This window comes from Pogoniulus pusillus, chromosome Z, assembly GCF_015220805.1.
Source record: "Pogoniulus pusillus isolate bPogPus1 chromosome Z, bPogPus1.pri, whole genome shotgun sequence".
Classification (NCBI taxonomy): Eukaryota; Metazoa; Chordata; class Aves; order Piciformes; family Lybiidae; genus Pogoniulus; species Pogoniulus pusillus.
The window spans coordinates 103025648-103047915 of record NC_087309.1 but is presented as its reverse complement, the minus strand read 5'-3'; the positions used below and the strand labels follow the sequence as shown (position 1 = coordinate 103047915).

General features: G+C 41.6%; 1 protein-coding gene across 1 annotated transcript in view; it reads right to left on the bottom strand.

The window, feature by feature from the left end:
• The window catches only part of SVEP1 (sushi, von Willebrand factor type A, EGF and pentraxin domain containing 1), a 148223-nt gene that overhangs the window by 38895 nt on the left and 87060 nt on the right, over positions 1 to 22268 (bottom strand). Inside the window, exons 23-35 of the mRNA XM_064176755.1 lie at positions 21935 to 22048; positions 20456 to 20657; positions 19249 to 19406; positions 17930 to 18131; positions 17142 to 17317; positions 15287 to 15411; positions 10889 to 11012; positions 10192 to 10362; positions 8810 to 8983; positions 4683 to 4802; positions 3403 to 3579; positions 2497 to 2581; positions 2009 to 2200 (exon numbers count right to left, since the gene is read on the bottom strand). Coding sequence (XP_064032825.1) covers positions 2009 to 2200; positions 2497 to 2581; positions 3403 to 3579; positions 4683 to 4802; positions 8810 to 8983; positions 10192 to 10362; positions 10889 to 11012; positions 15287 to 15411; positions 17142 to 17317; positions 17930 to 18131; positions 19249 to 19406; positions 20456 to 20657; positions 21935 to 22048 — 2020 coding nt within the window. The remainder of the gene's footprint in view (positions 1 to 2008; positions 2201 to 2496; positions 2582 to 3402; positions 3580 to 4682; positions 4803 to 8809; positions 8984 to 10191; positions 10363 to 10888; positions 11013 to 15286; positions 15412 to 17141; positions 17318 to 17929; positions 18132 to 19248; positions 19407 to 20455; positions 20658 to 21934; positions 22049 to 22268) is intronic.

Genomic DNA, 22268 nt, shown 5'->3' with positions numbered 1-22268 from the left:
TATTTATGTATTATTCCTAAATTGTATATAATTGTAAATGCAAGTATTGTGTATATATGTTTGTAAATTTAGCTTTGCTGTCAATACAGCTTTATCTTACTTCCAAGCTGTCTGAGCTGGTCTGGTAAAAGTCCTACCATTCCCAACATAACTTGGGGGTGGAGGAGTAAAGTTCCTAACCTACCACAGAATGATATAGACTTTTTAATGATTATTCTTTCACATCCAATGATCTATTTAGATTCTGCACTGAACTTTCAGGGAAGTCCTGGTTTCTCTTATTGGAATATTCTAATATGCCCTAAACTACCAAACTCAGCTGACTTAGTAGCCCAAATGAAACCAAGGGGAGTCTTCCACTGACTTCAAGAGAGGCTGGAATCTCACTCCCTGTTCATAAGGAAGCATTGTTGATGCTGCGAGAAAAGCTATCATCACATTATTTTGGAGAGGTGGTGGACACATGGGGCCTCAATGCACTACATGGACACACACATAACTTCTGCTGTAGCACTGCCCATTTTTGAGACACAAAATTCACAAGGTGCTTAAACATTTACAAAAGGTTACAGATTGATTTGTATGCCATTAACACATTAACATCGTGCCAATCTTGAGACATACAAATAGGCTTCAGTTTGAGGCTTGATTCACTCAAGTAGTTAAATACTATCTTCACTCAGGAAGGTGAGGAAAGAGCTCCAATTCAGGTTAGTTTACACAAAGGGAGGCAGTGCCTTCAGGACATATGAACTGGCTATGGATTTCCAGCAGCTCCCTTGTCATTTCTGGGAGCCCAACATGGGTGTCTGACTACATACAATTTAGTCTCAAAATATGTAGACCAGCATGTTATTTGATTGAAATGAGTCCAGGGCTTAATGGAAGACAACAACATTGACCAGTAAAGCTCTTATAGATACGACACAGGCCCTTTTCATGGCACTGGGCTCTGCCTACTGCTGGCACGCAAGAGGTACTTGAAGGAAGAGAGTGCGTCAACACTTAGATCCAGAAATAGTACATGAGAGGGGACACTGTCTGAGAGAGCCACTGGAGGGCCTCTCCTGGAGTGGTGACCACAAAAGAGAGAACATGTCTCACCAAGATATGCTAGACAGGTCAAGACTCACAAAAATGTGGTATTTCCTGCCCACATGTCCTAAATCCACGGTCAAAAACCTCACTGACAGTGGTTAAACTACTGTGTGATTCAGTGGGGTACAGATAAGCCCACACTGTGCATCTACAACTTAACACTACACTGGACTGCAGCTGAGGAAACTGTATCAACACAATTAAAACACTCAGCAGATGAGCACAGCTCACATACTTTCCCTCATCTGGAAAGGGAGTGCTTGGAGCAGGATAATTCAGAAAGATTTCAGTCCTAAACAGGTCCTTATGAGACCGCTTATGTCAGAGTAAATCTGCTAGAAGTACAAGCAGACCTTAGGAGGGGCAGAAACTCACACTTAAAGCCACCTCTTACATATAGCATTACTGTATTAATTTTTAATTGCAGCATATTAAAAACGTGTTCTAAATCTACTTGCTTGCAAACATAAAGCAGAATAAAAGCCTACAATAAACAACTGCAATGAAGAGTTCAAGTACTCAATTAGTAACTTCCAGAAGGTTCTTTCACCAAAAGCAGTGCAAAACAAAAGCAAAAATACTGCTGGGTATGTGCTAAAGCTCTAGGGGTAGGATACTCCAAAGGCAAAAGAGAATCTTTCAAAAATAACAACAACTATTTTTCTGAATATTCAAAATATATCTTTGGGCTTCACGGCAAAACTAAATAATTTCTAATTTGATCCTAAACTGCTTCAGTTTAGGATGAAATACAGAATGTATCTTACAAATACAAGGAATTATTTTAAAATTCTACTTCAGTGTTTTATCTTTCTGAGCAATGATCCCAGCTTTCTCTCTTTCAGATGTAAATCAGACGTTCTGGCAAGCATGCCAACGACATTTGGTTCAGGAATGTTCTTGCTTTTACCTGTATCCATTGTCACAGGTGTACGATGCAGAAGAAAGGTAGGTCGTGCCAGTGAGTGTGTATTTCCCATTGCTGATATCCTGTGGGTTAGGACAAGTCACCAGTTCACAAGATGGGGGAGGATGACTCCAAACACCACTAGCAAGGCACAGAATCTCCTTTTCACCGACTAAGTTGTACCCATCATTGCATCTGTGAAGAGAGTAAGTGCTGTCAAACACAGAGTATTGTATGCATCACATAATCAGTAATCCTTTTTCTCTCTTCATCTGTGCCAGCATACATTGTTTTTCTCAGCAGAGAAAAACACAGAGAAATAATACTGGGGTAAACATCCGGCTCTGACAGTGGATAGCCACAGCTATAACCAAATGCCTTTCCATTGCTTTAACCTCTCCTCTCCCTCAGTCGAACCACTCTCAATCCAGGCATACTCTGAATTGCTGCCAAATGCTCCATTTAATGCTTCAAACACACTCAGTTCCTACCTGTATACCACCTTATTGTGGTATGTAAAATTTGAGCTTGAAATGGCGCTGTTCTCTGGAATAACTGGACCATCACAGGATATAGCTTTAAAAAGACAGAATCACAAGAGAGGTTGAACAACACAAAAGATCAAGATTTGCTTGTTTTCTCTAAATAGGTTTGAGGAAGTGTAATGCCCCAGGTAAGACTAGGTTCTTGACTAAGCTATAACTGACATTTAGGGCTCTTTATCTGACTTCACCTTACTGAGGAACTGGGCTAATTGGAAAGGTAGTTGTAGCTGTTCCACAAACCATATGCTCGACGGTCAAGAGGACTCCGTATCCACCCCTCCCTACAGACAAAGTAATAGGGTTTTTTTTGTTTGTTGGGGCTTTTTTGGCGTTTTCGTTTGTTTGGTTTTGGTTTTGTGTGGGTTTGTTTTTTTCACCATTACCTCTGTCACCCTGTCATTTCCACCCTTCTGCTTGAGCTCATTAGGTTCAGAAACAATTTCAGCAGTTATATCATGTAGTGGTGCGTGCACCAGCCTGTCCTCTCTGGCAACCACTGAAACACAGTTAATGATCTCTAAGACACTAAGTATCCACAAGCTCCTTGAGAAGAGAAGGTTGGGTGGAGAAGAAAGACACTTTCAGTGCTTATGTAACAAAGAGATGAGTGTACACCTTTGACCCTTTGAAGACTCTGCATAACAAGAGTACCACTATTCATGTGGTAACTGCTGAAAACACTTCAACCGGTGCTTACACCTCTTAACGCAACAGAGACTTCAACACTGAAACCCAGTTCCTCTAAGACAGGGTTTCATTAGCTGCCTCGGACTCTAAAGGCACTACACTACTACTTTCCCCCTTATACCTAACAACATGCATTACAAGATGCCTTCTTCCAAGGAACCCCACCTTCACAATAGGGTACTGGGTGGCTCCACTCTCCAGACTCCAGGCATGTAAGTTTAGTCACTCCTGCCAGCCGAAACCCTTCCTCACAGGAGAATGTTACTTCACTGCCAACATTGTAAGTGTCCCCGGACAAAAGGCCGTGTTGGGGCTTTCCTGGATCACGGCACTTCACCGGTTCTGAGGAGGGAAAAGAGAAACGACCAATAACAAAACTAAGTACCATGTTTTATGAACAAATTGCAGGAGGTATCTTCTGGAAGGCAGAGCATATGCCAAACATTCCTGCAAAGGTTACAGGCTCACTTACCAGCTTCACTGTGGTCTGTATGCACATGACAGGCACTGAAGACTTGTGTGGGCAAGCTAATCTTGCTATGGAACAGCCTTCTGTCACTAAGTTTGCATTCACGTTCAGGACTAAATACATCTCACAGCCGCTTTCACCTCTGTGATGGAAAGCCCATTCTTGCATGTTCAGCCCTGAATGTGAAATCAGCTCAGCTACCTTTTATCCCAGCCTAAACTACTGTCTTGTCAGCATCACACAAAGTTTTTTTGCTTAGTGTTTTCACAGCTCAAGCCATACTCAGATACTTTTATTTAAGTATTTCTTCAGAGCACATGTCTGCTTTAAGAAGGGACACACTGTGGCATGCAGCTTTCCTTGGTAAGTGTTTATAAATATCTGAGGGGTGGGTGTCAAGCAGATGGGGCCAATGTCTTTGGTGGTGCACAACAGTAAGACAAAGGAACAATGAAAATAAACTTGAACATTGAATGTTTCACCTCAGTATGAGGAGACATTTCTTTACAGTGAGAGTGACAGGGCACTAGAACAGGCTGCCCAAAGAGGTTATGGAGTGTCCTTCTCTGGAGACTTTCAAAACCTGCCTGGATGCATTCATGTGGGAACTACCCTAGGAGATCCTGCTTTTGGCGGGGTGGGGGCTGGACTCGATGATCTCTGGAAGTCCCTTCTAGCCTCTAACATTTTCGATTCTGTCTTCAGCATGTGCTCCACATGTAACAGGATTTTGCATGTGTGTGTGTGTCAGTGTGAATCCCAATGACAGCCTCCCATAGGAGAGGTGAGTTCTCAAGAAACGAAGAGACATTCCATCACAGCCTCCTTCAGGCTAAAGCAACCTAGAGATGAGAGCCTGCCTGCCCCGTACCTCCTTAGGTATCAATCACTGGCAACCGTCTTACGCAGTAGGAGGGAGCACTCTGGGCTATACAGAACCTTGGAAAGGCTAGGCTGATGTTTCTCTTTCCCATACCTGCACATTTTTTACCATCTCCTGTGTAAGGAGGGGTGCAAGTGCAAACATAGGATCCATTTGTGTTGAGACAAGAGGCGTGCTGGTCGCAGTCTGATCCAACAGCACATTCATCGACATCTGCAAAGAAGAAACACAACAAAGATGTCACTGTGTAGCATTTGTAATAAGCACCTGCTTTAAACTCCTGTGTCACTGTCTGTCAAGATGAATAGCTTTAATTAGCATAATAAAAAATCACTCTTACTTCAATTACATTTTTGATGCACTATGTTTTGCATTAACATGAATATTTATGCTTTCTGTATAATTTACCACACAGTATTGTGAAACATGAGAAAATCAGAGACAAATCCCATTAACTTGCAGCTGATAATTCAACCAAAAGTATTTACTTTTCAAGTAGTAAAACAGCAGACATTATCTTATGTGCTATCACTACTATTCTGGACAGACATTGTGAGGGAGGACTTCTGTATTAAACAATTGCTTGGGAAATCTTCTATACCTCAAACTTCCCACTTGTGAGACAAGAAAACTTGCACAAGATGGGAAACACTCTGAACACATAAAAAGTGAATAGAGCCCCATCTTTATTTAAGAGAATTACATTACACTAGAAATGAGAAGTGCCTGCAGTTGCCAGGTAAGTTAAAAAGTGCTCTAAATATACCAGTTATTACAATTATCTATTTATATGATAGTAGCATCCACAAATGTCAATTGATGATTATGCTCCACATGGCTTGATGCTGTACAGCAAAAAAGAGTCACTCACTGCAGGACATTTCATATGAGCTTTCAAATCCTGACTGTACAGAAGTCTTCTCAGTATGTAAACAAGGTGCATATAGCAAAGTATCAATTGTAAAGTACCTAATTTACCTTCATGTAAAAGCCCTGCTACAGGACAGCTACTGAACTAGGTATACTGGGCAGACATACAGCTGAAGTTCTTTGTCCATTCCCAAGCAAAAATAAAACCACAAAAGTGAAAACCCAACCCAACCAACAAAAAATAACCAACCAACCAACCAAAAAGGCAACTGGGTTAAAAAAGCAACAAAATTTACTGAACTGGTCTGTTTATTCTTCACTGCTGAATGGGTCTGTTCAGTATGAAAATAATCTAGTGATTTTCTCAAAATAAAAGGAGTGTCCTTCTGACATGCAGGATGAAAACAGCACACTAAAATCAAAGCAGCTGCCAGTTACGTAAGCATTGGGAAAATGCAAAGTGTTACTACAGCAGAACTGGAATGACTACTCCTCCTGTAATGTCTTGTAAGGCAGAAAAGAGTGGAAGGACACTATGAATCAGAGTTAAGAGAGCAAAAAGAATCCCCCAGGGCATAGGTGTACCAGGTTTTGTTAGCACCTGCCTGGAGCATGAATCAGAAAGGTAAAGGCTGTGTCAGAGTGATAAAGCCATTCTAGTTCCCCTTGTCTCTCCTTTTCGCCAGACAACACAAGCTGAGCACAGGGCTTCTGCTTGTCAACATGATGTTTCCTACTGCACAGATGTCAAACTATTCAGACAGCCTTGCAACATATGCTCTGAGCCTGCTCAGTGTTAGGTCTTAATACAGAGTGCAAAAAAGAAAAACAAAGAGAGGAACATCAGACTGGATAGTCTCTTTAGAGGCTCTGAAGGAGTCCTGGTAGACAGGATGCTCTGAAATCAGTTGGATTCTACCCCAAAGTGGATGCTGGCAGAATTAAAAGATTCCTGCTTTTTATTTTGCTCATCATGACTAAAGGAATTCTGTACTGTGCCTACACAAAATTAAGTCAGACAGTCAACACAAATCTTGCTTGGTTGTTATAGTGAAACTTCCATGTCAGGCATGACTAAGCAGAAGTCAAGCACAACTAGCTAGTGGATCGCAGCAGGAATCTGCTGGAGACGTGGCCTTTAAAGAACAGTCACAGTCTTCCATACACAGTCAGTCCCACCTTTCAGCTTCTGCATTTGAGGAGAAAGTAAGTTATGGTATAGCAGCTGTGTGAACTGTGTCTGTAAGTACACTCCCAGCTCTCTCAGTGCTGCAGTTGCTTTCTGACAGGTGTGTGTAACTAATAAACTCCCACAATGGAAGATGGGCCAGGATGATCTGCCCATGAAGCTCAGAGAATAATGTCAGTGACTCACCAGTGCTCTTACAATAGAGCTCACTCAAGACAAGGGAACAGGAAGGTGGCCTTTGTTTTAGGTAAATATCTCTCAGCAGTTAAGTGGATCAACTGGTGCTGTAAATGCCTCTTCTTGAGTCTATCAGAAGAGTGAAAATGTCCCTGTGAGTTAGCCAGATCTGCATGGTGGGAAACTGACTACATGGCTCAGGCCAAGACAGAGTGCAAAACCCAGACAACTAGCAATGAGTCTGTTTTGGTGTCAACCCACGTATTCATTCCCAGACACTGGGATGCCCAGTGTCAACATGGTGAGCCCATTATAGAGTGGTAGTGGAAAAGATGTCGGCATCATGATTAACTGTGCATTGCAGCTACTGTGTTTTGCTCAGGTTAACTGGCATTTATTTGTCTTGTATTATGCAATGTATTTTGTATGTCTCTGCTAAATCAGAATTCCAGTGCAGCACTGACTGGCTTCAAATAAGTAAACCTGATATTAAACATTACAACTTCCATTAGTGGACCACCAAAAAGAGCTTGGCCAGAGAGTATGGAAACTGACAGCATGCTGAAGCAAATGGAAATGTACAGGCTAGTGTTGTGGTAGGCCTGGTAGGCCCAAAATAGGCTTATACATGTCCTGCCTTGTCTAGGCATGTTCTTCTGCTCCACCAGAGGCAAGCAAGGGAAACAGACACAAAAGAACCTGTAGCCACTGAGTCTGGCCTGCCCAGGGTCCTGTGGTGTAAGCTACACACACTTAGCTTGTGCCTGCCTAGTGCAAGGCCTGTGCTTTTCCCAAATTAGGGAAAGGTGAGCCTGTGACTTTGCCTATATGGTAAGGTTTGGCTAACTGCCAATCCTGATTGGCTATTCTGTGTCCAAAGGGCAATTAATCTTGGCCCACACTGATAAAAGGAGATACACAGGTGAACAACCTGCTTTTGTTTCACTGCTTTTCTTTCCTGCTCTTTGCTGTGCTCTCTCTGCTGTGTCCAGCCCTGCTGCTATTGCACACTGCGTTATTGCTTGCCTGCTAAACTCCACTGCTGCGAGTTAGCAGGAGCAGACCTTGGATGTCTGCACACGATCAGCCTGTGTCTCCAGCGTGACATTGTGCTGAGACTGCACAACATCTGCCTTCTGCACCTGAAGGTCCTGCTTAGAGTCCCTGCACATATATACAGACTGTCCAGAAGAAGCCAAGAGACAAGGTCAGAGATTGTCTGCGTCCCCTCATCCGGAAGCTGGGAAGATTCAAGTCTCAACGTCCAACAAGACAGAGTCCCCTGAACGCATTTGGGCACTGTCTGGACTGTGGCCAGCCCCCACGAGTGGGTAATAATAATTTGTGAGTAAATGCTCAATGCCTCTTTGTAATTCTCTGCTGCCTTCTGCCATAGAGCAGAAAGAGCTTGAGCCCAGCTACCGGGCAAGCGGCATACTGACCGCAAGCAGCATTTGACTGCGGGAATCTTCTCTTCCAGTTCTATTAATGTTTATATATTCTGCTGGCTGTTGGTATATCTAGATACTATCCACAGAATGTTTCCATGACCGTGCAAGAACCAAAATATTATTAAAATCAGTGGTCAGGGGTGTTGAGAGTTCTGAATACCAAAATTAATAAACAATATTCATTTTGGAAAATATCACCTCACATCAATTAATTTCCCTTCCGCAACAGCTAGAAACAGCAAGTGAAAGGAGCTGAGGGCTAAATGAATCTGGAAGGAGAGAGATGGGGTGGTACAATGCAGACTTATTAAGTAGAGGGTGTAGGGCACAAGAATTCTGACATTAAAATGTGCCAGAATGTAGTTTTGCTTTCACATCGCGCTGAGTATGGTATTTCAGGGATGCATTTTGGTGTAATTTCTGAGACTCTGTTCAGTCCTCACAATTTCAAAATGGAATCCTAACCAAAACCAAGTACAACGGAGAACTGCAAGACTGCCAGCCCATGCACCCACATGTACGGCACATCTTACCAAGGCAAGATGGTGAAATGCTGTTCCAGTTCCCATTGTCCAGGCACAACATCCTGGAGTCACCCAACAAATAGTAGCCATTGCTGCAGTGATAGGTAACAGTACTGCCAGCAAAGAAGTCTTCAGCTGAATAAAATCCATTTTCTAAAGGTGGAGGCACTCCACAGCTGATTCCTGCAACAAGTGAAAACAGAAGGGCACAGCTATTAGCAGAGCAGACAGACCAACTTCAGAATAATTCCACGAGAGCCACCACTGCAGATTTTTCCTCTGCAGCTGTGAAATTCAATCTGCAAGAGGGTCCAGACATTTTCTGAAGTAGCTAATTGATTCTGGGTGTGGTGGAGGGTCTTGTTTTGTGGACATTTATCAATCATAAACTGAGTAGGATACTCTAGCTCCAGCTATTCAGGTAGGAGGACTATAATTTAGCTCTGGAGGACTAAAATTTGAGCAAGCAGTCTTCAGTCACAAGATACTTATAATGATAATCAGTGATCCTTGGTGAATTCTAAGGAAAAAGGAAACCTAAGTTTGACTCGATAGAGGTTCCTGCTACTTCTTTTCACTGAAAGACAAAACTCAACTTGTGCTGTAGTTTACATCCATTGCCCCTTGACCTATCACAGGGTGCAAGTGAGAAGAGGCTGTCCCTTCCTTCTTGACACACAGCCATCATCTATTTATACCCATTTATTAGATGCCCTCTCAGTCTTCTCCTCTCCAGATTAAACAGACCCAGGCCTTTCTTCATAAGGTAGTGCTCTATTGGACTCTTTCAAGTAGATCCCTGTCCTTCTTGAACTGGGGAGCCAGAACTAGATGCAGTTATATATACAGTCACAGCAGAGGAGAACCAAAGAAAAGGAGAAAGCTGGAGAGCAGGAATCAACTAACATCATAAACCTGGATGTCTACAACCTAGTTAGAACAAATCCTATAAGTCTCAAATCACTCCTAAGTCCTTTCAGAAATATTTACTACCTTTAAAGAAATTACTCTCTAACATACCAAGGCCAAGGCTTTCACTTCAAACCAGATAATTTCAACAACAAAAATCATAACAATATGCCACCATTTCCTGTGTATCTTGAACATCTTTGGTGCCTTTGGGAAGGAAAGTATCAGATTGCTGTTCCAAACAGAGTAATTTCTGCCATGGGCATTAGAAAGTGACTTAAAAAGATGCCGCAGTCTGATCACGGTGTAGCTCCTGCTTAGTGAAGTATTTGAGTTCAGTTTTAAGCACAGATATATATACTCCATAACATGGATGGACTTGAATGCATCCCAGCAGCAGGGATAAACAGGCCACGAATAGTGATAGGGTCAAAATAAAAGCTAGGCTTTGCTGATCCTGCCAGCCTACTGAGACAACTCACTTTCACAGCGGGGAAAAGGCCGTGTCCACTGTCCCAGGTTAAGGCAGTGCTGAACAGAGTTTCCCACTATCTGGAAGCCTGGATCGCATGAAAGGCTCACTTTTGACCCTGGCTTCACATCATTTGAAGAGGCCCGCAGATGTGGTACAGATCCTTGCAAAGATGGACAGTCTGTGGACAAAACATATGCATATAGTAAATGACACAGCTATGTGCTGAAATTAACAGATTTGATGTCTGATTGTTTGATCCTAGACAACTTTATCCAAGACAAAGCTTTGGAAAGTGTTACATATGCTTCATCCTGGTCAGGCTTAAATGGTTTTGAGAGTCATCAACATATAACATCAGAAAAAGAATCTGTAGAAAAACAAGTGATAGGGCAGTAGGTATTTTAATACCACCTTTTTTTTTTTTTATAATAAAAGACAAGAAAAACTTCTTTCTGATTTAACAGCATCTTCACTCTTTCCCTATCTCAATTCAGGAAGCAACAAATCTCTGTCAGAGATTAAAATGAACTGTTGTTACAAAACTCTGGAATTTGAGGAATGAAAGACTGAACATTCTGTCAAATTATCAAAATAATTTATGCAAGGTTAGTAGTGCAAAGGCTGCAGGGTAGCACATTTGACCTCATAAAAGAGTCTTATAATACTGCTCAGAAAAAGAGGATTCTAGAAAATAAAGTTCTAACCAGCACAAAATACACTCTTGTAATCTATCTTCACTCTTCCAACAACTCCTGGCAGGAAATCTGGCCAGGCTAGTACATTCCCTTTTTGAAGTTCTTCTGGACAGGATGTAGCCAGAGATTTTACCTATGGATTTAAAACAGTTGGTTAGGTGATGCTTAAGGACCATGTATGGGAAAAAATAAAAGGCAAGAAAATATTACTGCTATGTCTGCATGCAACACTAGAACAAGTCATTGAATAAGTGGTGTTCATTCTTTCTAGCTCTGGCTGAAGTATTTGTTTTTGCCGTACTAAAAGGTGTCTAGCTGTGGACTGGCATGTTCTGGGGCAATACTTGAAGGAATACTTGTCATACAAGCCAAATAGGAAGCACGGCTCTTGAAACATAATCGTGTATGTCATCACGAAAGAAGAACGTATTTATGTTACGGAAAAAGCTGGGTATGAAAATGCAACCTGAAGATGACGTGAGGTATTTGTACAAAAATGTCAATTAGGAGCTAATGGGAACTCTGATAGCACTGCACCACATTCCAGGAACAGAAACATGAAAAATGAGCAGATTAATAAAGTAATTTGCTGTTTCCAGGACACAGGTTTTGTGAATTCAATGCACTATGCTCTTCAAAATACTGCAGGCAAGACCTTCTCACACTAATACTAACAGCAGAACATCCAAAGCAGGACAGAGCTTTAGCTAACCATGTACTGAAACAGGAATTACATAGGCAAACCAAGGAGAGGAGAAAGAATGGATCATACTGTTAGATCAGCAGCAGATCAGTATCTTGAGAGCAGATCTGGTCCATTACTGGAATTTAAAGCATAATTCCTTTAATGGCACCAGTTCTTTTGCATTCCTACTATAAGAAACTGAAATGCCAATGGGAATCCTTAAACTGTTTTGGTATTGTATATTAGTGTTAAAAAAAATTAATAGGCAAAAATATTTCCACTTCACTGTGACTCTGGTAATTGTCTAAATACAATAACATTAGTTGCACTTCTATCTGGCTACTGACAGAAGAAACTTGAGGACTACAACACCAGATGACATAGCACTTTAAGCTGTTCTAACACCAGAGTACATTATATTCAATAGCAAGAACAGACAGATCCCTAATGATGGGACGTCATGTAAATATCCTGTACTGGTTTCTTGGAAGGAGTTCAGATGTCCTGACTGCAGCATTTGTACAGCAGAAGGCTGCCTAGTTGCTTTGGATGCTCAGGGAGATTTCTGCTACAGAAAAGTATTCACACTGCATTGCTTAAGGTCACTGTCACTCCAGGAACAGAAAGGAAACAGTCCTAGAAGGTGACTGAGATTAAGGTATATGACTGGCACAGAACTCCCCATCATGTTTCTGTCTGTCAGGGCAGATGTAATAGTACCTCAGCCAGGAAGCTGCTGAATAAAACATATGTGCCCTGAGAAGGATAAATGTGCAGTAAAGGGCTAATTAAGGATTTCCTCTTATTTTAAGATATCAGAGAAGGAAGTGGTCTATGAAGAAAACATTAAGAGAACATGTTAGTAATTAGTATACTAAGACTACTTCCTCTCTTTGGCTCTGTGTTTTGGGGTCATTACAGTAATTCACTGGCAGGGAGAAAGGACTGTTTCCTTCAACACTGTGAAAAAATGAATTAAGTAAAGACAAGCAGCCTGGTGGGTGGTGTATATCTTAGCACAGCCAGCCTACCAATACCTGGAGCATGGGTTTAGGGCAAAGCTTGCTGGTTAGAAAGCACAGCTATGCCCTGTTCATGCTGAAAAGCTGGGAAACTGCCTTTCTTAGGGCAGTGACTGGATTCTGTCAAGTATCTAGTGGATGAAATCAGCTACCAAGAATAATTTGTTATACTGTCTTTGTGAGAAATGAAGGTACACTGTGAACCTATGACTGAATTACTCTCATAGTCCCTTACTCTGAACTCCAGTGAGGTGAACTGGACTCTCTTAGAATAAGCTTAGCTGGAGAGGAGAGCAATACGGTCTGCTTATTCTAAAGCTATTTCACAGATCTCACTTCAAGAGGATGTGCTGAGGGGAACCACTTAGGCCAAAGACTGCAAACAGACTGCAAGGAATCCATAGGGAAAAAAGAAATCATTGTGGAAAAGGCAGGTTTGGTCTCCCAAGCCACACAACAGAGAACGGAGGACCAGAAAGGAAATCACAGTCCTATACAGACAACTTCTATTTCTGCTGATGTCTAATTGGGAACAGAACAGCCTAGGTTGGTTTACAAATGCATGAGCAATTAAAGTACTGAATGAAAACTCTTTAAGAGGGGACTGTGCCTTTTTGTTTTTCATCAGGCAACATATTTTGTCACCCTGCTTTCCTTAGTGGCTGAGAATAGGAAGGTAAGATTTACTGAGTAGTTCCAGCTGCTCCCAACAAAACTGACAGTAAGAGATCATTGTGGTGATTTACTATCTCAAGCTCTGAAATGAATGAAGTAAAAAAAATTATAGGAAGCTTACTTCTCTCACCTCCCTGTCTGCCCTCATATCTGTCTTTTCAGATGAGTAATATGTGTACCAAAAATAAAAAGCAGGATTTTCTTTCTTGTCCTAACTGCATTGCACTTGAAGCAATAAGCAATTTAACTACTCCTGTCAGAAGACTAGTGAGAAAGACACAGAAAAACTGCACTTAATCTCTTCACCTGCATGACCTGTAAAATCACACTATCGGCTTCTAAACTTGGTGAACAAAACCTTCAAGATTTGACTTGGCAATGGAACTATTATTGAATGCAAAAAGCCAAAACCAGCAGCAGACTGCCTGGCAGTTCTGAATCTAGCAGAAACCCAAAGTAGGAAGAAAAGGAGAAAAAAGTGGAGGAGATGTTTGGATGCCAGAAGCAAGGGTTTTGCTTCTTGGGTTTTTTCATTATTTCTTATTTGGATCTTGTGCAACAATGCTACACCAACAACACCTTAAAAAAAAAGAGTAAAACCTTTTAACTCAAAGACTGTTCCTCCAGAAAATGCCTCTAACTCTGAACATTAGCTCTTATTGCTGCAGCGTTATCAATAGCTTCCTTACTTCAGACCTTCAAGATTCAATTAATAATGACCAGGAAGTGGTGAAGGAGCACACAGTCATCAAATTTCAGCTCCTATCAAACTGAGACACCCAGTCAGTATGATTATGGACAGAGCTGCATCCATAGGGACCTTGACTGGTTGGAAGAATGGGCCAAGAGATCTCATGAAATTCCACAAGAGCACAAGCAAAGGAAAAACCATGGCATGATACATCATGGGGAAAACCTAGCAAGGGAGCAATTTAGGGGCTCTGGCATGCAGTGAGCTGAGTATCAGCCAGTTGTACACTCTGGCAATAATGAGGACTAACAGCATCCTTTTCTGTGTGAATAGAATTGCAGCCAGAAAAACAAAGGAGGAATTATTCCCTTTTCTCAGTGATTTTTAGACCAGATCTGGAGTACTGCAATCCATTTTGGACTCTCCAGTACTCCTAAGAAAGACACTGACAAGCTGGAGCAAGTTCAGGGTAGGGAATCAAAAAGGAGATGGGCTGGAGCATTTGCCTGTGGGGAGTGGCAGTGGGATCACAGCTGGTTCTGTCTGGAGCAGAGACAGCTTTGAGGATAGCTTTGGGGACATTTAACACCAGCACCTAGTACCTATGGGGTGGTCAATCAATATACAGAGTTGGGTTCTTCACAGCAGTGCATACTTGCAGGTAGAAGCAGCAGTCATAAATGGAAGTGGGCAGTCCCAACTAGATACATGGAAAAAAAATCACTCTGAGAATAGCTGAACACTGAAGCTTGTCTCTCAGAGAAGCTGAGGGATCACTGACATTGCAGACATCTCTTTCTCTGAGAAAGTTCAATGTTAAACTTTTGCTTTTGGAGCTTCAATAAAAGTAGCCTAACATTCAGTTATGCTGCCCATTAGAACTTTTCACCCATCTATACAGCTCAGATTTTTCACAGTATCTAATGCATTGACAGAAATTGTATGAAGTTTTACTTCAGTTCCTTGAGTGCCTTCAAACAGCAGGATGAGTGGAATGTAACCTATAAAACAATCTCTTAGCTCATTTATTTGGTTTCCCTCCCACATTCTAATAGGACTGCTAGCTTTTGTGTATGGTGTCATTTCTCTTTAAAAGCACCATAATACAGAAGGGCTTAACAAGATAGTGATTCACTATTGACTTTACCACACCTACTTTTGCTTTAAGAAACTACTTACTATACTAAGCTTATTGTCCTAAGCCAGAGCTTGACTGGGTCCCCACTGACTTCTGTGGGAATGGAGGTCTACTTAATAGGCTAACTTGGAGCACCTTTTCAAATGTCCACCCTGTGCTCAGAGATCTGTGCTCAAACACTGCACTAAGGACTTACCTGCTGTGGAGACAGGACATGATCCCAAATGTTCAGCTGGCTGATGGAGCCCACAAAGGATTCAGCTGGGTTGAATCCTTCCCCTCTCAGATCTTGCTCTTGACCCAATACCAGTGCACCACCACCTACAGAGAATTAGAAAAGGGACAGGAAACAAAGCCTTGCAGCAGAGATCCCCACAGGAAGACTAAGAAAACCCAAAATGTTAGCTAGCCTGTGTTACTATGATTTTGTAGTGCACGACCAATCACCCACAAGCACTGGGTAGTACTATGCTAGACTGAGGTATGTAAGCATTACAATCTGGAAGTGGCCCTCAAATATGCACTAAAATCATGCTGATGAGAGCAGACCCTTTATATGGCTGCCTCAGGCATAATGCTGGCTCTAAGAGACCACTTCTAGCTCAGTATTTGAAACATATTTGAAACTGCAAAAAGCAGTTTTGAGCAGGTCCTGTTCTGGGCAAAAGCTTATAAAGTCACACAGGACAAATCATTGGTGGATACACAATGTTTTGTCATGCCAAGTTAGATTTCCTCTAATCAACCAGCAGCACAGACGATGTGGACATGCATTTTGTATGTCACAGGCATATAGAAAAAGGCAAAAAGTAAAGGAGACAGCACATCTTTCTTGTCTCTGGAGGTAACTGCAATGTAATTGGGGCAACAGTGGGGGCAAGTATAAGGTACACAGACTAAAATGCTTAATTTTTTTTTTCCAGTATGGATCTTTTTAAAAACTCCATGTAAATTTGGATGTGGTAGTATAAAACCACAATCTAAACCAAATGTCTTTGGAGCCATCTAAGATAAGGCCCTTCAGAGCTCTTCAGTGCTGAAGGTATTCTTTTGGTAAGGCTGTGCCTCAGATATTGGGTTCAGTTTTGGACCTGTCACTACAAGCAAGACATTAAGTTGCTGGAGTGTGTGCAGAGAAGGGCAGTGAAGATAGTGAAAGGCCTGGAGAACAAGTTTATGAAGAGCAGCTGAGTGAACTAGGGTTGTTTGGTCTGGAGAAAAGGAGGCTGAGAGAAGACTTCATTGCTCTCTATAACTATCTAAAAGGAGATTGTAGTGAGATGGGTGTTGTCCTCTTCTCCCTAGTACAGAGTGACACAATGAGAGGAAATGGCCTCAAATTGCATCAGGGCAGGTTCAGACTGGGTTTTAGGAAAATTTCTTTACAGCAACAGGCTGTCCAAGAAAGTGGTGGAGTCACCATCCATGGTGGTGTTAAAAAAAATGTGTAGACATGGCACTTTTGGACATGGGTTAATGGCCATGGTGGTGTCAGGTTTATGGGTAGACTCAGTGATCTTAGAGATCTTTTTGAACTGAAATCACTCTATGATTCTATGTCTTCTGATAATACTGGAAAGACAGCTGACCACAAGAAACAGCAAAACAGTGAAAGTCACCTTGTTAAAAAAAAATACAGGCATAACTTTAAAAATATTTCTGACAGTAGCAGAAGATATCTAAGCTGATCAACACTGAGTGCACACTAGTAAGGCAAATGCTGGGTAAACCTCATGTTGTATGAGAAACCATTTTCAAAAACCCATTCCAAAATCAGCTCAGCACAGGCTCCTTTGTGGACTAAACTCTGTCAGCCTCAAAACAATCTCCCTACAAGTTTCTCCTAGAAAGAGGTGTGTTGTCTACAACAAGGCTGAGTGAGGGAACTGTCCTTATGAACACAAACAAGCAAACATGAGCTCTGCATAAATGCTGGAAATGTGAAAACACAGCAAAAACACCAAAATAAACATTTCATTGCAGGCACAGAAAATTTTGCAATAAAACCAGAGTGAAGACAACAGCTCTGGTATCGTACAAACAAAGCATACCAGGGATTTTTGAGCCAACAGAGAGCCCACTGCCTCCATCAGACAGTTTTCCATCGATGTACACTTTCCATGCTCCATCTGTGCATGTCCATGTGACAGCAATGTGATGCCAGTTACCATCGTTCACTGAAGGACAGTCTGTGATTCTCTCTTTGCCATTTACATAAAGAACCCAGCTGCATGGGAGGAAGACAAGGCATACTCACTTGCAGGTGCCAATTTTAAAGGCCTGCCCTATGCAACTTTAAAAAGTGTTACTTGCTAAATGTGTCTACAACATACAAGAAATCGCTCTCTAAAGATCATCACACAAATATCTGTCAGAGAACTTGGAAGCTATGGTCATCATATGCAAAGCATGGTGAAGTAAGTAATGTGTTCCTGTACCAAAACATAAAGATTCAAATCACAGCTGTATAGTGGATTCTTCAACTTGCCCCTTGAGTCCATCCGTGATTTTGTAGTCATGCTACACTTATTCTGAGTGCTGAGCTCCACTTTATCTGATCATTCTCTCAATGTGTCATTTAAATTAAGTACATGTAGTCAGACAAAAAAGATCCTGCTTTCTGAACTTCACTGTTTTCTTGGCATTGCTTTTCTATTTGGCAAAAAGTGAACAAAACAAAGCAAGAAATAAAATAAAACCAAACCACAACTCCAGCTATGGAGTTTGAATGCAGACTTCAAAATATACAGAGCTGATATTCAGACTTCTGGCCTGTGTTAACTTTATGAATTTAAGAAAGGCATCTCTTAAGCTACAGAAAAGCAGAAGTACTATTTACCCATTGTAATCAGTTAGAAGAAATGCATTATCACTTCCATTCTCCACTGCATATGAAATGGGAGTCCCATAGTTTGTGGTGTCAGTGGATTTCATCCAGAATGTACAGGTGATGTCACCAAGAGACGGGAGAACACCATCAAGCATGGCATATCCATAGACCCCAGAGACTTCAAAATCAAGATTAAAACCAGAGGACTGTTCTGCAACAAAGACAAAGAGTTTTCAGAACAACATTCCTGAAAAAACAGAAAAATAACCACATTATATCTGACCAAATGTAATATAATGGAACACAGCACACCTACAAAAAATATTCACTTTGGATTGATGAGAGGTAGAAAGCATAGAGCAGTCTATCTACAATCAGCATGCAGCTTTCCAAGGCTAGAAAATGCACACAGTGTGACATCAACTTTGAAAGCTGATTATCTAACAAACAATGACCATGAACCTTGCTCTTCAGTCCAATGTGTGCCATTCTAAAACCCAAAGAGGTGTGATTAGCTGGTTCCATTTTATTCACAAGTGTCAATATTGAACAAAAAACCCCCACCAACAACAAAAAAACTAACTCAAAATATACTGCACTGTTATGAAACAGCATTTCTGTGCTGCTCTTTACAAGGATTCTAGGTGTCAGTGTATCAAGTGGAGCTCTCATTAAAACTGGGTGCTGTAAAACTCTGGCATTAGGATGGCAAGTCTAAATGACCTCTACATCCTCTACTGTCTGTAAAATCATCACAGGCTCTTCAGCTTCCATTTAAAGACTCACCAGCTACCACTGTAATACTATACATAAAGTGACTAAAAGGCACAAGGATTTGAGTCTTGTGGTTGTGTGGCCTAACTCCAGCTTTATCCAGTAAGCTGCACTAGGTGTGACCCATTTTTTTAATTTGATGCCCTCTTGCCTATAGGAACTTGATGCCTTACGACCTCCAAAGCTGAGACTACCACATAGTAATCTCTAACCTTGTAATGCAAAGCCCTGTGTGAAATACAACAGACAGAAACAGCTAATTAACTCAGACACACAGAGCAAATAAAAATCAAACTGGGTAGACCTATTCAGAATTAAACAGATAGAACAGTGCCCTAGAAAAAGGAAATTAATATAAAGATGGCATAGCACACATGCTGTTACTTGTCTGCAATTACAGTATACACTGCAATGACACAGGCTCCACTGAGCCTCTCAGATTCCCACCACCCTGGCTGCTTTCTGGAGAACGTGTATGAAGCCAGCCCAGCCAGTGTAAATCTTGCCCAGAGACTCAGTCAAGCCACCTTTTTCTGACACTTGGTCCTGTGTACCTGTTTCACACCTGCTGCCTGTAAAGCCAGGGGGACATTTACAAACGTACGAGTTCAAGGCATCCACACAGGTGGCTTGGTTTAAGCAGGGACTGGAGTCACAGTCATTGATGTTCACTTCACAGGTTAGTCCAGTGTACCCTGGCACACACAGACACCTATGGGGGGAAAGAGAAGCACACATCAAAGGTAGCTACTGTCATGACAAAGAACCCTGACCACGAGGCCAGACTGGTCAACATGAATGACATGCACTGGAAAAAACACACCAAACAGATCAAAACAAAAACCAAAGCCAACTAACCAACAAGAACAAGAAACACCAACCCTCCTTCCCCCAAAACAACAAACAAAACCCCAGAAGAGATGCTACAGAATTAATAGAGGTTTCGGTGTTGTTATTCTTTTAACTACACTTGTATTCTTTTAGCTGCATAGTATTTCTTCTTGATAGAGATAAAGAATATTTAAACACAGTGCCTGCCTTCTTTCATATGAAACTGGGAGAGGCAGCTGTTGTGTGATGCACACCTTCTAGGTCCACAGAACTACACAGGAGATGTGCTGGATTTTTTGGGGAGATATAATAACATAAAGGGAAAACTATAGCAGTGAAAATGCACCAAAACCTCTAGTACTGGGCAACTCAAGGTATTTGAAGAGCAGCAAAACTTCTGGGGCTTAGAGGAGAGAAAGAGTTATTAAACCAAACCAAGCTGGTCCATCTTTCTGTCTCTACAGTGACCTAGAACATGACACTACTGTTGCTATATGTAACTTTTGATCTGATGTCAGCATAAAAATAAATACTAGGAAAATTCCATCACAGTGTTTGTATTTAACCCTGTCTATTCTCTTCAGGCTACAGAAATGTAGTATTATCAGGTACCTAACTATTCATCACCTTTCTCCATGGGAAAGCAAGACAAGTCCTTGAAGCTTGGGAAGTGGGTTTCTTTTGGAAGATTGACCATAAAAAGATGCAATCCTACTACGCTTATGCTTCACACTCGCTTTACTGTTAACCTTGTAATTTTTTTTAAGGTCATGAGGATCTATTTTCTTGCCTCTTAAGATCTCCTTTAGTGTCCACAAGGGGCCGCTCATTAATATGCTGTCAAATGCTTTTGCTGAAATCTTAGAGGGCTGACGCATCACAACATATCTAACTTCCCACACTGTATCACATTTATCACTTGTGTTTCACCTGAAGCTGTTGATACCATCTCTGCAGGTAGCTCCGTTCCTACAGGGTCTGCTGAGACACTCGTCGATGTTTCTTTCACACAAGACACCAGAAAAACCTGGGAGGCACTTGCAGGAGAAACCACCAACTCGATCTTCACAAATAGCCCTATTAAGACACGGGTTTGAAAGGCATTCATTGACCTCCGTTTCACAGTGAGCACCTGAGAAGAAAAGAACAAAGTCACAGCTCCACTTTGAATTAACCTAAGAAAGAAGGTACTAACCCACTTTAGTTTTTTAAGGACTGTTGCCTGTCTTCTTGAGAAACAGCAAGAAGTAACAGGGTAGCCATGCAAGTTTGGGGTTTACTCCATTAACGGAGGCTAAGTAGTCACAGAATAATTACAGGAACTGTAATTATGCAGTAACTACAAATTAACACTCAGCAAACTGTGGGAAATTTGAATGGATATTGCCCATTATGTGGGCTGAATCAGGAAATTACCTGAGAAACTATTCTGAGTAATTAAAGAAAAGCTGCTACATAAGACATTAACCCTAAGAACCATGAAATCCAGAAACACATGATTCTGATATTTCAGCTGTAAAAGAGGATCTATGTTACAAGCACTGAAGAATGAATAAACTGTAGGTGATTTTGTAATGGAACTCTTCGGAAATATCAGCATTACAGAATCACAGAATGGAAGGGTTGGAAGGGACCTCTGTGTTCATTGAGTCCAACCACCCTGCTAGAGGAGGATCATCTGAAGTAGATCACGTAGGAGCACATCTGGCCACTCAAGCCTTGAAAGTCTGCAGACTCCAGCACCTCTCTGGGCAGCCTGTTCCAGTGCTCTGCCACCCACAAAGTTCCTTCTCATGTTTTGATGGAACTTCCTATATTCACATTCATCACTGCTTGTCCTGTCACTGCAGACCACTGAGAAGGGTCTGGCCTCATCTTCCTGACACCCACTTTAGATATTTGTAAGTATCAGTATCAACAGGATGCCCTTTCAGCCTCTTCTTTGCCAAGCTAAGCAGCCCCAGCTCTCTCAGCCTTTCCTCATACGATGGATGTTCCAGTTTCCTCATCTTCTTAGTGGCCTAGTTGTTACAGAAATCCATGAAAGCAGTAGGAAGCTGACTATGGGAATCAGGAGTAGTTTTGATATAGACTCTCTTGCCTACTATTAAAATATTTTTCTGTTGAATATAAAATAAACCCAAGTTGCACTGATGTGAATGTCCTCATTCGTTCCTCAATATTACACAGTAAATTCATAGCAAAATTAGTAATAGAGTGATCATTTAGTAAATTCTTCTGAAGCCATGCTTACACTGCAGGGACTCTGAGAAATTTGATGGACCTAAGGAACGAGGTACATCCATATCAACACACATGTAATACACAGCAATGAGGTTGAAATACTTTGGACAGACATTGGTTTTGGTCAGAAAAAGTGAATGCTGACATAAAGAGAAAAAAGTGTACCTGTGAACCCTTTTGCACAAGTGCAGCTGTAACTGTTCTTGCCATCAACACAGTGGGCTCCATTCAAACATGGACTGGAACTGCATTCATTTACATCTTCCTCACAGAAGACACCTTCAAACAGCAAGCGTGACAAGGCATGATGAAGACACACTCAAGGTCTGCATGCTGCTGTGACTGAATATGCAAGATGTATCAGCACCACACTGCTTGCATAACAAAAAGCTACTGAGCACAGGTGATGAAATTCCATGTCTGACTGCACTGCTGCAGACATCTACAGAGAGCCTCTGCATTATTTAGAGGCTGAGACGTCAAAGATGCAAGGCCCCTG